Source organism: Girardinichthys multiradiatus, chromosome 22 (assembly GCF_021462225.1).
Source record: "Girardinichthys multiradiatus isolate DD_20200921_A chromosome 22, DD_fGirMul_XY1, whole genome shotgun sequence".
In the NCBI taxonomy this organism is placed as follows: Eukaryota; Metazoa; Chordata; class Actinopteri; order Cyprinodontiformes; family Goodeidae; genus Girardinichthys; species Girardinichthys multiradiatus.
Window position 1 is genome coordinate 11,279,620 of NC_061814.1, and position 14,207 is coordinate 11,293,826.

Here is a 14,207-nt window from a genome sequence, read left to right on the forward strand (position 1 = left end):
GGGAAGGAAAAAGTGTGGCAGAAAACGCTGCACAACGAGAAGAGGTGACCGGACCCTGAGGAAGATTGTGAAGAAGGGCCAATTCCAGACCTTGGGGGACCTGCGGAAGCAGTGGACTGAGTCTGGAGTAGAAACAACCAGAGCCACTGTGCACAGGCGTGTGCAGGAAATGGGCTACAGGTGCCGCATTCCCCAGGTCAAGCCACTTTTGAACCAGAAACAGCGGCAGAAGCGCCTGACCTGGGCTACAGAGAAGCACCACTGGACTGTTGCTCAGTGGTCCAAAGCACTTTTTTCGGATGAAAGCAAATTCTGCATGTCTTTCGGAAATCAAGGTGCCAGAGTCTGGAGGAAGACTGGGGAGAAGGAAATGCCAAAATGCCAGAAGTCCAGTGTCAAGTACCCACAGTCAGTGATGGTCCGGCGTGCCGTGTCAGCTGCTGGTGTTGGCCCACTGTGTTTTATCAAGGGCAGGGTCAATGCAGCTAGCTATCAGGAGATTTTGGAGCACTTCATGCTTCCATCTGCTGAAAAGCTTTATGGAGATGAAGATTTCATTTTTCAGCACGACCTGGCACCTGCTCACAGTGCCAAAACCACTGGTAAATGGTTTACTGACCATGGTATCACTGTGCTCAATTGGCCTGCCAACTCTCCTGACCTGAACCCCATAGAGAATCTGTGGGATATTGTGAAGAGAACGTTGAGAGACTCAAGACCCAACACTCTGGATGAGCTAAAGGCCGCTATCGAAGCATCCTGGGCCTCCATAAGACCTCAGCAGTGCCACAGGCTGATTGCCTCCATGCCACGCCGCATTGAAGCAATCATTTCTGCAAAAGGATTCCCGACCAAGTATTGAGTGCATAACTGTACATGATTATTTGAAGGTTGACGTTTTTTGTATTAAAAACACTTTTCTTTTATTGGTCAGATGAAATATGCTAATTTTGTGAGATAGGAATTTTGGGTTTTCATGAGCTGTATGCCAAAATCATCCGTATTAAGACAATAAAAGACCTGAAATATTTCAGTTAGTGTGCAATGAATCTAAAATATATGAATGTTAAATTTACATCATGACATTATGGAAAATAATGAACTTTATCACAATATGCTAATATTTTGAGAAGGACCTGTAGAAGTGGATCTCTGCTGCCACTCCAGAATTACCATGGGTCTTTTGGCTGCCTTTCCATTTAAAGGCCTGCAGTGGTGCCATGCCTTTACTTTAAGCACACTTTAAAGTAGTGGTGCTAACTTTACTTTAACATTTTCCCTAAACTCCCTGCTGTGTTATTAGGTCTTCAGGATTCTGTTTGTTCACTAATCTTCTTTAACAAACAACTGAAAGCTTCACAGAACACCTGGATTTATGCTGAGATTAAATTACACACAGGGAGACTCATAAATGTAGCTCTGTTTCTGAAACACTGAAATGATATGTGTTCCACTGAGATAGTGCTAATTTCCTGGATATTGCTAATCTTCCATTCATGAGGTGGCTTGTAGAAGAGGAGAAAACAGGTCCTTGTCCCTGCAGATATACAGTATGCCAGAGTATGACAGAATATTTATCTTTTGCTTACTTGTTTGAACACTGCTTTGTGGATTCTGAGGATTTGGGTTTGAGTTGTAAACAGGTGTTTGACAAAACATTTGTTTAGTTTATTGCCAGTCATTGTTGCCATTTCTGACCGGTCTGTAAAATTCAGGTTTGCTAAAGTTGTACCATACTGAATTAACTGTTAGTTTCAACACTATCAAAGGTAAGATCAATACCGTACTAATGTCTGCAGAAGACTACATGAAAGGGACAGGGATAGTTTTTAGAGTTTTAAATCCTGATGAGTTCACATGTAGCATTATTGAGACAAATCCAGGGTGTGCCTTAAAAGTCCGGAAGCTCCACAAAGTAGTCAGGAAAGTTTATCACGACTTTCGAGGTATAGAGTTGCCTGCTGAGTTTCCTCATCTGTCAGAATTCCTACAGGATTTCCTGTAAAGCTTAGTACGGCTGCACGTCTCTGACTTGCTGCTCTTCTCACATCCTTTTTATTTCACATTGCCTGTGAAGGTGCATGAGAGCTGAAAACAGGGATTACAATTATCTCAAGTGTTTTCAGAATTAGAGGTTTCTGGTTGTACAAAAAAGTTTCCCTGCAGGAAAGAGGAACGTGCTGACATTTTTCACTGGTATAATAGTGAAAAGAAAATATAGATTACCAACCAGCTGAACCCTGATGTTTTTGTCCAGCAAGTGATTGAAATGTAAAAAGTAAAATTTGCTTTTGAGAGCTAAAATCATTTGAAAGTTCATTGCACAAAGTTATATGTGGTTGGAGTTTGAGACTGGACGAGTGCTTTAAATGTACATAGTGAACATAACATTGTGCGTTAAAACATTTATAGTAAATAACAGATGACACTCTGTTAAGAGAAGCACTAAATTCACTCAGGATTATCATTTTTAAGATATATTGTGGATCGGGTGGCCTTTATTTATCAGTAACTGGACAAGAAGATGGGCAGAGAAAGATGGGGAAGACATGCAGCAAATGGCCCAGGGTTGGGAATCAAACGGGCACAACTGCGTTGAGAACAGTAGTCTCTGCATTTGTTGTGCCTGCTCTACCACTGAACCATTGGGCACCCAGGACTAGTCATTTTTGCAAATTATTAGGCAGCACAAGCCCTTAAGCATGAAATGCAATTTCATGCAAAAGCAATTGAAATCTCTCTAATACTATTGTTTTAGAAGAGTGTAAAGCTCACCTTTTGCTAAGGCAAGAAGTGAAATTTCTCTGATTTGTTTTTTCCAACAGTTTTTTTCTTTTAACTTTTCCTGTCTGTAATTAAAGTTCATTTTGGAAAAACCTGTATGCGCTGTTCATATCTCAATGGCCAATCCTTCAGCTAAACAAGGTACTGTTCTTTTCAGCCTCCTCAACAGAAAACTGTTGTTTGTGGGATTAGGGCTGTTCAAACAGTGTCCCCTAATAATGACAGCTATGTTTCTGGAGAAGACCTGATCTAGCATCCTGGTAAAGGCACATCAGAGATAATAACAGAACAAAAGTGTTTCAAAAAAGAAAAGAAATGAAAATGTAAAATATGCTGGCTCTGTCACCTTTAGTTTTCAGCTTCTTACATGGTACAACCAGCAGGCCTTGGTCACAGAACCTTAAAGACCTACTGAGGACATACAGATGTAAAAGTTCAAAGATGTATGCCGCTGCTTGACCATTCAAAACCTGATAAGTAAGAAGCAAGTTCTTGAAGTGTACTGTGGAGTGAATGGGAAGCCAATGGGGCTGGACGATTATTGATGAAAGGTGAGAAAACGTTGGTGGTTTGGTCATAGGTCTGATGGCAGCATTCTGTGCAGCCTGCAGACTGTCTAATAATGCTTTGTTTAGGCAGGTGAATAATGACAATAATCCAATCACAAAGAAACAAATACATAATTAACAAATGCCAGTTCTGATTTTGAGATAATACTACCCAACCTAACAATATTTCATAAGTGATAAAAACATGAGTGAACCAGAGTGAACCATGCCCATCTAAATTAAAACCAGAGTCAAAAATTCCCCCAATGTTACTGATGGCACAAGAGCTCCAAAGGGCATAGCCTTACCCATCTGAATAATTACAGAGCACCTAGCCTTCCAGACTGCTTCTACAAACGTTTGTGAAATAATGAGATGAATTACCTTAGGAGCCAGGTCTTCTCCTTCAACACCAGTGTCTGACCTCACCAGGGCTCTCCTACAAGAATGATAATCTTTGTGGACAGCCTTCCCAGAAAAGTAGAAACTGTGATAGCTGCAGAGGGCTGGCTGACATATTGAACCCTACAGATTAAGAATTGGATGTGACTAAAGTTTATTTCTGTGTGAAGGCAGGGAATTAAATTCTTTTAGAAAATAATTAAATTATAATTTTTAGTTTGTATTACTTTGAAGACAGAAGAAAAAAGTACGCTAAATGTGACCTATAACTTTAAATCTAAAAAACTAAATCTATGGACGTGGCTTTGGTATTTCCTATCAGATTAAGAAATGTTATTCTCCCCAAAGAATGTGTTTTCCAAACCCCTAGGTACAGATAATAAGCTTCTCTTCACAAATTAAATTTTCTGCCTGATTAAGAAACCATTCAGCATGAACTTGGGTTCATCTCTGCAATAATCCTGTCATTAGGAAGATAATATCGTCCCTCTCATATCCCCCAGGAACTGTACTTTCAATTCACTCAAAGGATGAAAGAAGATTTTAAAATAATTGTAATTAAACTTCAACAAAATAAGAGTTTTGTAGGGAAAATAAATGATTTCAATAGATCCTAAATATCTAAAATAATGTGCATGAACAAACAATTTCTTGTTAATACAGTACATATTGTAAATATGAAATAAAAATAGAAAATATTGAAAATAATGCTAAAACATATTCACAGCAAGATAAATAAAGAAATAAATTAAAGCACTTGATAAAAAAGTGATATGATTGAAATAAAGGGCAAAATCAAAACTGCAAGCATTCAGAAAGGGTTCCAAGCCATCCCAAACATGTCTGCCCTGATCTCACCCCTCCCAACATGCCAGGTCCCCCACCCCCCTAAAACAATTTAAAGAAACAACAATTTTTTATTACACATTTTTTCAAAAGCGTTTGAGACTGAGGTACAATTTTAAAGATATAAATTAAGACTGAAAAGTTAAGGTCACATATCAGATCATAATTCTTTTTTTTTATTATTGTCTTCTATATGATGAAATGAAGAAAAACATTTTTTTCTGTTGCTATTTTCCAGGCCTTTCCTGGAAATAGTAATGCAGACAGTGTGGTCCAGCACAAGCTCCGGCACCTGGTGATCGCTCGCTTTGTCCGCCTCATTCCGCTCGACTGGAATCCAAATGGTCGGATTGGACTCAGGCTGGAAGCTTATGGATGTCTCTACAGTCAGTTTCCCCTTATTTTACTTTTTGCTTTGAAGCATTCATGCACAATGTGACAACATTCAGCTACCTTCATCAGTGCTAGTGACCTTTTGTTCATGTGTTGACTTTACAGCTGTGTCTGTACTTTGAAATCAGTCTAAAGTTTGTTCAATCTTTTTTAAGATCAAGAATCAGATTTTTGAGTATTCCTTTTTGTACATTTTTAAATTGCTACGTTGAAAATGTTGGCTACCGCCAAAATTCTTAAACAATCTGCTGATGTTTTCTTTTCTTTTACAATTCAAAATACAGTATTTTATCAGCAAGGATTAATAATGCATGAAATTGTGTCAAAGATGCATACAATACAGTGATTTGTAATTTTCAATTAAATTGTTTTACATTTTGTCACGATATCACTACAAAATTCAGTTTGGTTTTTGGGATTTTATTTCATTGAATTGATTTGACCAACACAAAGGAGTGCATGATAGTGAAATAAATATGAGAAATGTTTCATACATTTGTATTCAGCCTCTTTTACTCTGATATCCCCGAATACAATTCAATGCAATAACTGCCTTTGGAAGTTACCTAACTACCAAATAGAGTCCATCTCTCTCTAATAAAATCCCATTATAAAGACAACTGTACTATGAAGGCCTCAGAGGTTTGTTAGAGAACTTTAATGAACAAAGAGGAACATGAAGACCAAGGAACACAGAAGACAGGTCATAGATAAAGTTGTGTACAAAGTTTAAAGCTGGCTACCGTTATAAAACAATGGACAAAGATTTGCTAGTGTATTTGCCACTGAGAGGTTTGATACTTTGACTCAAGTCACGCTTAAATCACAAAATCATAGACTTCAGACTGAACTTGAACTAAAGACTTGTGACTTGACTTGAACTCCTGGTCTGAGACTCGAGTCTTATTAACAGTTTTATCCCAAGTAATCATGAATGAAAGGAAGCCAGTACACAGACTGCTGCGAAAGGATGTGCTTGATCAACCAGTGACGTTTGTGGATTATGGGGTGTTAATGGCTCATAATAATGTGTTAGCTCTAGCTTCATTATAATGACCACAGGAGTTTCTCTCCAACTAAATGCCCTATAAATGACTCTTTGATCAAAATAAACTTAACATCTATCGCTGCCAAGCTGAGGGATAAACAGGTGTTAATTACTCCTTTTAAAGATAAAAGCATTTTTTTGATTCATGCAGGAATTCAACATAACCAGATTTTAATCTCTTTCTACGATTTTACTTTAAGCATACATGCCTATTTATATTTTTAGGTAAATATTACATTTTATTAATTTTCTAAATAATATGACTAACCATTAGGTTTTTTTTTTGCATGCTGAATTAAATGTTAAAATATTTAAAGAAAATTGTTAATAAATACAAAAAGAAATGATTATTTTTAAGTGCCTCTGACATTGAATTTTCATGATAAATCAATTTACATTTATGGAAAGGAAACATTGAGAAAATATTTTAAAGAGTAAATTCATGCCACTGAAATGAACCGAAGTTGAGATTTATGGTCATAAATTTCACTAAAAAGGCATTTCCAGACTACTCCTTTGGGATTTTCTTGTGCTCATGTCAAAGGGGAACCCCGCACGTAAACTGACTGCTGCTATAATGGCCAGCAACACAGACAACTGTGGAGAATCTGATATTTCTTTAGATATATCTCACTATCAAAGAGAGACGCAGCAGAGTCAGGAGAACAAAGTCAGCTTTCATCAGATGACAGAGCACAAGTGCTGACGCCTGCAGAGTTGACCAGAGTCTATTTTTGTTGGATGCTGGAGCACAACCGGAGTCAATCTGCATGAATAATACCGCACCACCAGGAAACAGAACCAGCACAATATTCAGATTTTCAAAAATGATTCACTCATTATATTAATAAATACACACATATATTTATATATACACGTGTATATATTAGCAGTTGTTTTCATTAGATCAGTTAGTTCAGTTACTGGGTAAACTAAAGTATTATAAACCGAGCAATTAAACATTAAATGCACCACATTAAGCAACAAACAGATTTGCTACATTCAATGAACTCACCCATTGTAGAACAAAACAAAGGTGAAGGAGACGTGAGCAGCATGGAGCAGTAGCAGCAAACAAAAGGGATGATTCAAAATCTGAAACAACTACATGGTGTATCAATTATTTTTTTACTTTATATTCTTTAGAGAAACATTTATTTAAATATAACATATGTGCATCTAATTTAGCTTATTTTAATAATAATAATTTCAGATTATTATTATTAATAATAAAAATAATAATTTCGGATTTTTATTTTGCCGATATCTCAATGTACTTTTGTGACAAGGAACTGTTCTTACCTGCTGAGCCTTGATCCGTTTAGCATCAACAACCTTTTCTTTGGCGATTTTTCTCATCAGATGCTCTAAACAGCGTGGCTATAGCATCTGCTTTAACATTCTCCTTCGTCTGTCAGATATCCCGACCTCTGACATAATTTCTCTGGCGAATTCAGAGGTTTCTTGTTCAAAGCTGTTTGCTGAGAAGTTTCTGATCGCAACTGGCTGTGCTTGGTGGGACCAGCCCATCTGTATTTTGTCAGTTTTCCAGCTCTGATCCAGGCAGCTCTGACCCTCTTTGCTTCAGGAAAATAGTGCAGACTAACAGCTGCTGTTGTATTGCTGCCACCACCAACAATGCACCATTTCACCATATTAACGCTGTTTTTAACGCAACTTGGCTTCCACCTGAACTGTTTATCATTAATGCTCAAAGTGAATGACCGGAGACTTCCCCTTAGACATCATTTCTGGGCGACTGTGGACTTGCAAAATTTAACATTGAAATAAACTTATTTTGTGTCGCTTTTTTTTTTTTTTTTTTTTTTATAATGCCTTTAATCCTAATATCATGCCAAGTACTGCCCAATTCCTTCAGTATATCTTTCAATTTCTGCATTTGTGAGAAAAGTGTCTCACAGGCACTTTAAGATACTTATTAAAATGTTTATGTTGTAATGCCTCAGGGAAGTCATAAGAGACTTGATACTTGCCTTGGACTTGCGGCGGAAATCTTGATAATTGACTTGGACTTGGAACAAATGACTTGTGACCATCTCTGATATGTAGCAAAGGTGGTTTTACAAATGATTGACTAAGGGGGGTTGATACAAATGCACAAAACCCTTTTCAGATTTGTATTTGCAAACATTGTAAACAACACATCATCAGTCTAAAACATAGATTCCATTGGCTATGCCATCCATCAGCCATAGCCAATGGATGGATTTTAACAATTCACATCTCATTGTTGTGATCATCATTTTTCAGATTCTGACACGGCGAACTTTGATGGTGACAGCAGCCTTTTTTTCAAGTTGAGTCCAAGACCGATACAGACATCCGCTGACAGCATCTATCTGAAATTTAAAACCATGAAAAACTCTGGAATTCTGCTTCACGCTGAAGGACAGAATGAGCTCAGCTTCACTTTGGAGTTACAGAAAGGACAACTTCTGCTGCTCCTCAGAAAAGGTAGAGCACTGACACCTTGATAATTACAAGTCTGGTCTTGATGTGTCCTTTATGTGTCCTAGCAGGTACTTGTTGCTGTTTAGTTTGCATCCATTGTCTTCTTGTCAATCAAATAAGCAAGAAAATGAAATTATAGCCCCATAACCATCAAGCATGAAGCGATCATCTTCTAATTAGAGAATTGGAGGCTATATTGGTTTGGATTTATTGAAGGTTTCCTCCCTTCCTGCAAATGCTGACACTTCAGGTCTACCTCAGGAAACTGTCTGTGAGCAGTTTTGTTAATTGCTCGTCTTGCTCTGTGCCAGTCCCTGCCTTTCTAATTCCAATTCATTGACTTTGAAAATCACATCAAAGTCATTAACTAGCTAATTTGCAACTTTGTCTGCATTAGATTTGCATTAGTTAGTGCGAGTTTTGCACCAGCAGAACCCATTTGGGTCACCCATTTAGTCTAAGCAGCCTTTAGATCCTCTTAAAAGAAGTCACTTAGTTCCACCCTGTTTGCCTGGAGCTGTCCAGGCTGGTGGAATAAATACACAGACTTATTAAAATGCATGTCTTCTCTCCAGAAGATGCTGATTTTATCACTACTGTGCATCTATCCAAATGTCACTGTATGGATTAGAGGGTCACATACACACATTTGTTTTTTGGCATTGATTATTATTGTTGAATTTAAAATTTAAATCAAACTGCTCACCACAATTTTATGTGACAATAAATGGGAAAAACTACCCTTCATAGTCAATAACATTTCAAAATTACTAAAATTAAATATTTAAACATTTTGTGGCCGGTTAAAGTTTATGACTCATTGTTGTAGGCGCAACACACAGATGTAAATATGCAGCTTTGCTTTTATCTGAAAAGTAATATGTTTATGTCAGAAAGTCCCATCTGCTTGGTTTGGTGTCTCTTGAGATCAGTTGCTTTTCTTGGTCAGCAACTGGTTAAAAAAAAATAAAGCAGAAGAATCACTTTAAAAGCACTGCAGCGTTGTTAACAACTCTCTTTGAAAACATTAGTACTCTGATAAAAAAGTGGTTTGATTTGAGCAGATAAATGTTCAGTCAATTAAATACAAGGTACCTTTAAAAAAATCACAAAATCATCAAAACATGGTGATTCAATTCAAAGATTGAAACTTATGTACATATATATGTATAATATTCATATAGGTTGTATTATATACATACATACACTACCGGTCAAAAATTTTAGAACACCTTTCTCATTTAATGGTTTTCTTTTGGTTTATTACTATTAACATTGTACATAGATTCTTAATGAAGGCATCAAAACAGTAAAGAACACATATGCAATTATGTGTGAAAAAAGTGTGAAACAACTGAAAATAAGTCTTATATAGAAGAACCTAGAATATAAGACATATTTTCAGTTGTTTCACACTTTTTTGTTCAGTATATAATTCCACATGTTAATTCATAGTTTTGATGCCTTCAGTGTGAAGCTACAATATTCATAGTCATGAATATATATATATATATATATATATATATAGAGAGAGAGAGAGAGAGAGAGAGAGAGAGAGAATGTGTCACTGTATATACAATGACACATTTGAGTTTATTTCTGTTAATTCAAATTATTATGGCGTCCAGCTGGAATCCAAAATTTTAGTTTCTCAGAAATTGAAAATATTTCATGACCAGTAAAAAGGATATTTATTACAGAAATCTTTTGTTATGGCCATAGACAATAATCAGCAAGACTGATGTGAAAAACAGATGCACAAGCAGCATGGCCAGGATAATGAAGAAAAGCTCATTTAATAATTTGACAGCGATTTACAAGGCATGGACTGTGGCTGGAGTCGGTGATTCAGGAACCACCATGCACAGATGTATTCAGGACATGGGGTGGAAGTGGCATATTCTTTTTGTTAATCCTCTCCTGAACTAGAGATAAAGTTAGAAGTGTCTTACTTACACTAAGGATAAAAGTACTGGACTTTAGCTCAGTGGTCTTCTTTTCAGACAAAAGAAAATTTTACATTTCATTTGGAAATCAAAGTCCTGGAGTGTGGAGGAAGAGTGCAGAGGCACAAAATCCAAATTGTTTTGAGGTTTAGTGGGAAGTTTTCACAGTCATTGAGGGTTTGGGGAGCCATGTCAGTTGCTGCTGTTAGTATACTTTGTTTTATCCAGTCTTCAGAGAATGCAGTAAAATGTTGGTGTTACATTTAAAACTCCTAACACAGGCATTGATGCACAGCACAATGGCAACCCAAGACAAAATTAAAAGTAGTGACAAAATCTGCAGCTCCGATGTGAGTTCCTGAAGTGAAACTTTGTATGGTGATATATCTAGTGGCAAGAGGAACTCAGGAGAAAGGTTATCTGTGGCAATAACTAAAAGAACTAAAAAACTGGACTTCTAACTATAGATGCACTACAATAACTATCTTAGTTTGTCTGAGGCTAGTTTTGCCCCTGCAGACTGTTGTTTGGCCCAGAAAAATCACTTTATACTGATGTTATGCATGTCAGGGTTGCAATGGAATTAGACTGTTCTCAGACAGCATCTGTAGTCAAATGATATCTCCTTCATTTTGCTCAGACACAGAAAAAAACCAAGTCAGTACTTCAGATGATTACACTGTGTATAAAAATGCAGGAGGAACATTTCGAGAGCTATTTATAATTTAACATCATCTGTGCACATCAGATGAGTACATGTAGTACTCACAGAGGACACATAAACAGTAAAAACTGGTGAATAGTAACAACATTTTTTTGCCTGTTAACCTTTATGCTTACAAACCACATCTGCAGTTTTGTGGCGGAGCTGTTAATTTTCTGCTCGAGCTGAGGAGTTTGCAAATTAGACATAAATTGTGATATACTTTAAGCATCTCTAAACTACACTCAACACAGATTTTCTTAAACAAAATGTTATATTTGTTAAATCTTTGTTTTATTTATGAAAACACATAAAAAGAGCATTATCAGTGCTGTTTTTGTTATGATTTGGGGTTGTTTGTTTTTGGTTTCGGGTTTTTTCCTTTTGTTTTTCACTGCTCAAGTTTTGAATCATGCTTCTGTTTATTATTTTCCTGTTTATGCTTTTGTTTCATGTTTTTCTAGTTATAGTTCTATTAGTTTGTTTCCTTGGATATGCGTTCTGTTCAAGCCATGTTTTGCTCCTGTCACGTTGTGTTCTCTGTTAATCAACTTTATTCGGTTCACCTGCACCTAGTTAATCTGTCTTGCTTCACCTGGTTTACACTCCATTTATACACTCCTGTTCAGTTGTTCTTGGCGGAAACATTTTTTATGCTCAAGTCTTGTTTTCAATTCAAGCTCATGTCCTCCTGTTCATGTCAAGCCTGTCTTGCCAGCCTGCCCATGTCAGTTTTGCCTGTGCGTTTATTGTTTTGGTTTCTGCCTCCTAGTGAGTGAGTTTTTTGTTATTAAATCTTTTGCACTTACTGTCATGCTGCCTTCTGGTCTGCATTCTGGGGTCCTATATCTCACAAACCATAACAGTTTTGGCATTAGGACGAGTATGAGAACTGCAACCTATAGAATCGCCAAACTTGAAGTAGTTTTTACTGCTTACAGATAAATTAAAACATATTTTGGGACTAATATAGAGTCATTTGCCCATGCTAACATTCATGTAAGAACTGCCACTACCTAAAAGTACTGAATTTCTGATATTGCTTTAAGGAAAAACTGCGAAAAAAATAAAAAAATAAAAATGAGAGTAAATTAAGGTCTACGAGTAAGAAAAACATTTAACATTACTCACGACCACAACTATGTGACAGAAAAGAGGGATAATATCAGTCTATAATTGTGAAACTGAGTCTGTTTACATTTGGCTTGGAAATATACAAGAACCCGGATTAATGTGATGAGGAAAAAAATTACACATTTACAATTTCATACATTCTGTGTTGTTAAACTTTGTTTCTGGTTAAAGGTTTCAGTGTGTAAAGTGGAACAGTCTTTTATTCATACATACTTTTATGCATAAACATGTAGGTAATCTCTACAGGTTCTTCGGGTAATAGGTTATAGGTAATAAGTTAAGGTGTGGGAAGCACATCTACAGCCTAAGCTGACCATCCAATTGCCAATGAAGCATAAATCTAGCTCAAGAAGGCAAGACAACCCTGGCGAACAGAGATAAGGAGGAGATGGAGAGGAGGAATTTTGCACATTTAAAGCAAAATGAGACACAGTAAAACAGGGAGACTTTTGACTTATTTGCTCACACAATAGAGAAAACAGGTTTCAAGTAAAGTTTTGGAAAAGTTAATAGTTAGTCTGGAGGTTCCAGAATGAACATGAAGATACCTCATTAAACCTCACATCCTGGTTAATAATACAGGACTTTAGTGTGAGGAAGGTAAATGACAAAACAAACTGAAACAAGCCAGACTGAGTTAGAACATAACCAACATGATTATCCCAAAACCTTAAAATCATACGAAGAGGACTTGACACCAGAAGGCATAAGTGATGGTATCAACATTTGAGCCATAGTGTTATCAGGCAGTTTCTGGAGCATAGAGAATGTCTCATTGAAACATTAGATAACACAAGCAACACCATAGAACCATAGAAGATGGCTAATGTCACCACACAGGATCGCCCCCTGCACTGCAAAACACCTCAGTGTCTTCAGCACCTAGAGTCTGCTCTGACCCTTCCTGCAAAGAGCATAAGTGTTGTGACTCCAGTCCAGTTTATTGCTCAGGTTAACGACCATGTACTTACAAGAGTCCACTATCTTAATGTCACTTCCCTGGATAATCAACACTATCAGTCTGGTGGGGCTGCGCCTACGGAAATCCATCACCAGCTCCTTAGCTCTCCCTTCGTTAATGAGGAGGTGGTTTTGCTGGCACCAGTCCACAAAGTCCTGTGTCCTCTGTCTGTGCTCTAAGTCATCCTCACATGTGATGAGGCCAACTATGGCAGAATCATCTGAGAACTTCTGAAGATGGCAGCCAGGGAAGTTGATGAAGAAGTCTGCAGGGTAGAGGGTAAAAAGGAAAGGTGCCAGCACAGTTCCCTGCAGGGCCCCTGTAAGACAGACTAGCCTGACAGAGACATGGCCCTGTGTCTCTATTTACTGTGGGCGGCCAGTCCAGGGATAGTTGGTGGTCCACTCCTGACAGCTCCTCAGAAGTCTAGGCTGGATGGTATTAAATGTACAGGAGATCTCAAAGAACATGACCCTCACAGTGCTCCCAGACTTTTCCAGGCTGGTCAGAGCATCAAGCTCTGACCAGCCTGGACGATAGTGGATCATCCATCCTGATGCCAAATTAGTAGGCAAACTGCAGCGGATCCAACAAGACCTTACCAGGGGTTGAAGATGGTTGAGAACCAACCTCTAGTCTTCATCAGATGCGAGGTAAATGCGGCATACAGTTGATGAGGTCCTTTGGATGTGTGGTCATAGGCACAGGCACAACACAGGAGGTCTTCCACATCTGTGGTACTTTCCCCAGCTTCAGGCTCGTGTTAAACATGTATCCAATGATGCCACACAGTTGATCTGTGCCGCACCTCAGGAGCCTGGATCTGATGCCATCCGGACATGCAGCCTTTCACACCTTGATCTTTTGCAGGTCGTTCCACACCTAAAGTGTTAAAAAGGAACAGGATGGTGGTGGAGGAGGGGGCTGTAGGATGGAGTACGCCGAAGCAGAGGGTGTGGGTGATGACTGA

The 14,207-nt window shown here is 37.9% G+C and overlaps 1 protein-coding gene across 1 annotated transcript in view; it reads left to right on the plus strand.

Moving 5' to 3' along the window:
• Positions 1-14,207, plus strand: part of LOC124859659 (contactin-associated protein-like 4) — a 107,044-nt gene that overhangs the window by 30,902 nt on the left and 61,935 nt on the right. The window contains exons 4-5 of the mRNA XM_047352563.1: positions 4,819-4,966; positions 8,293-8,496. Coding sequence (XP_047208519.1) covers positions 4,819-4,966; positions 8,293-8,496 — 352 coding nt within the window. The remainder of the gene's footprint in view (positions 1-4,818; positions 4,967-8,292; positions 8,497-14,207) is intronic.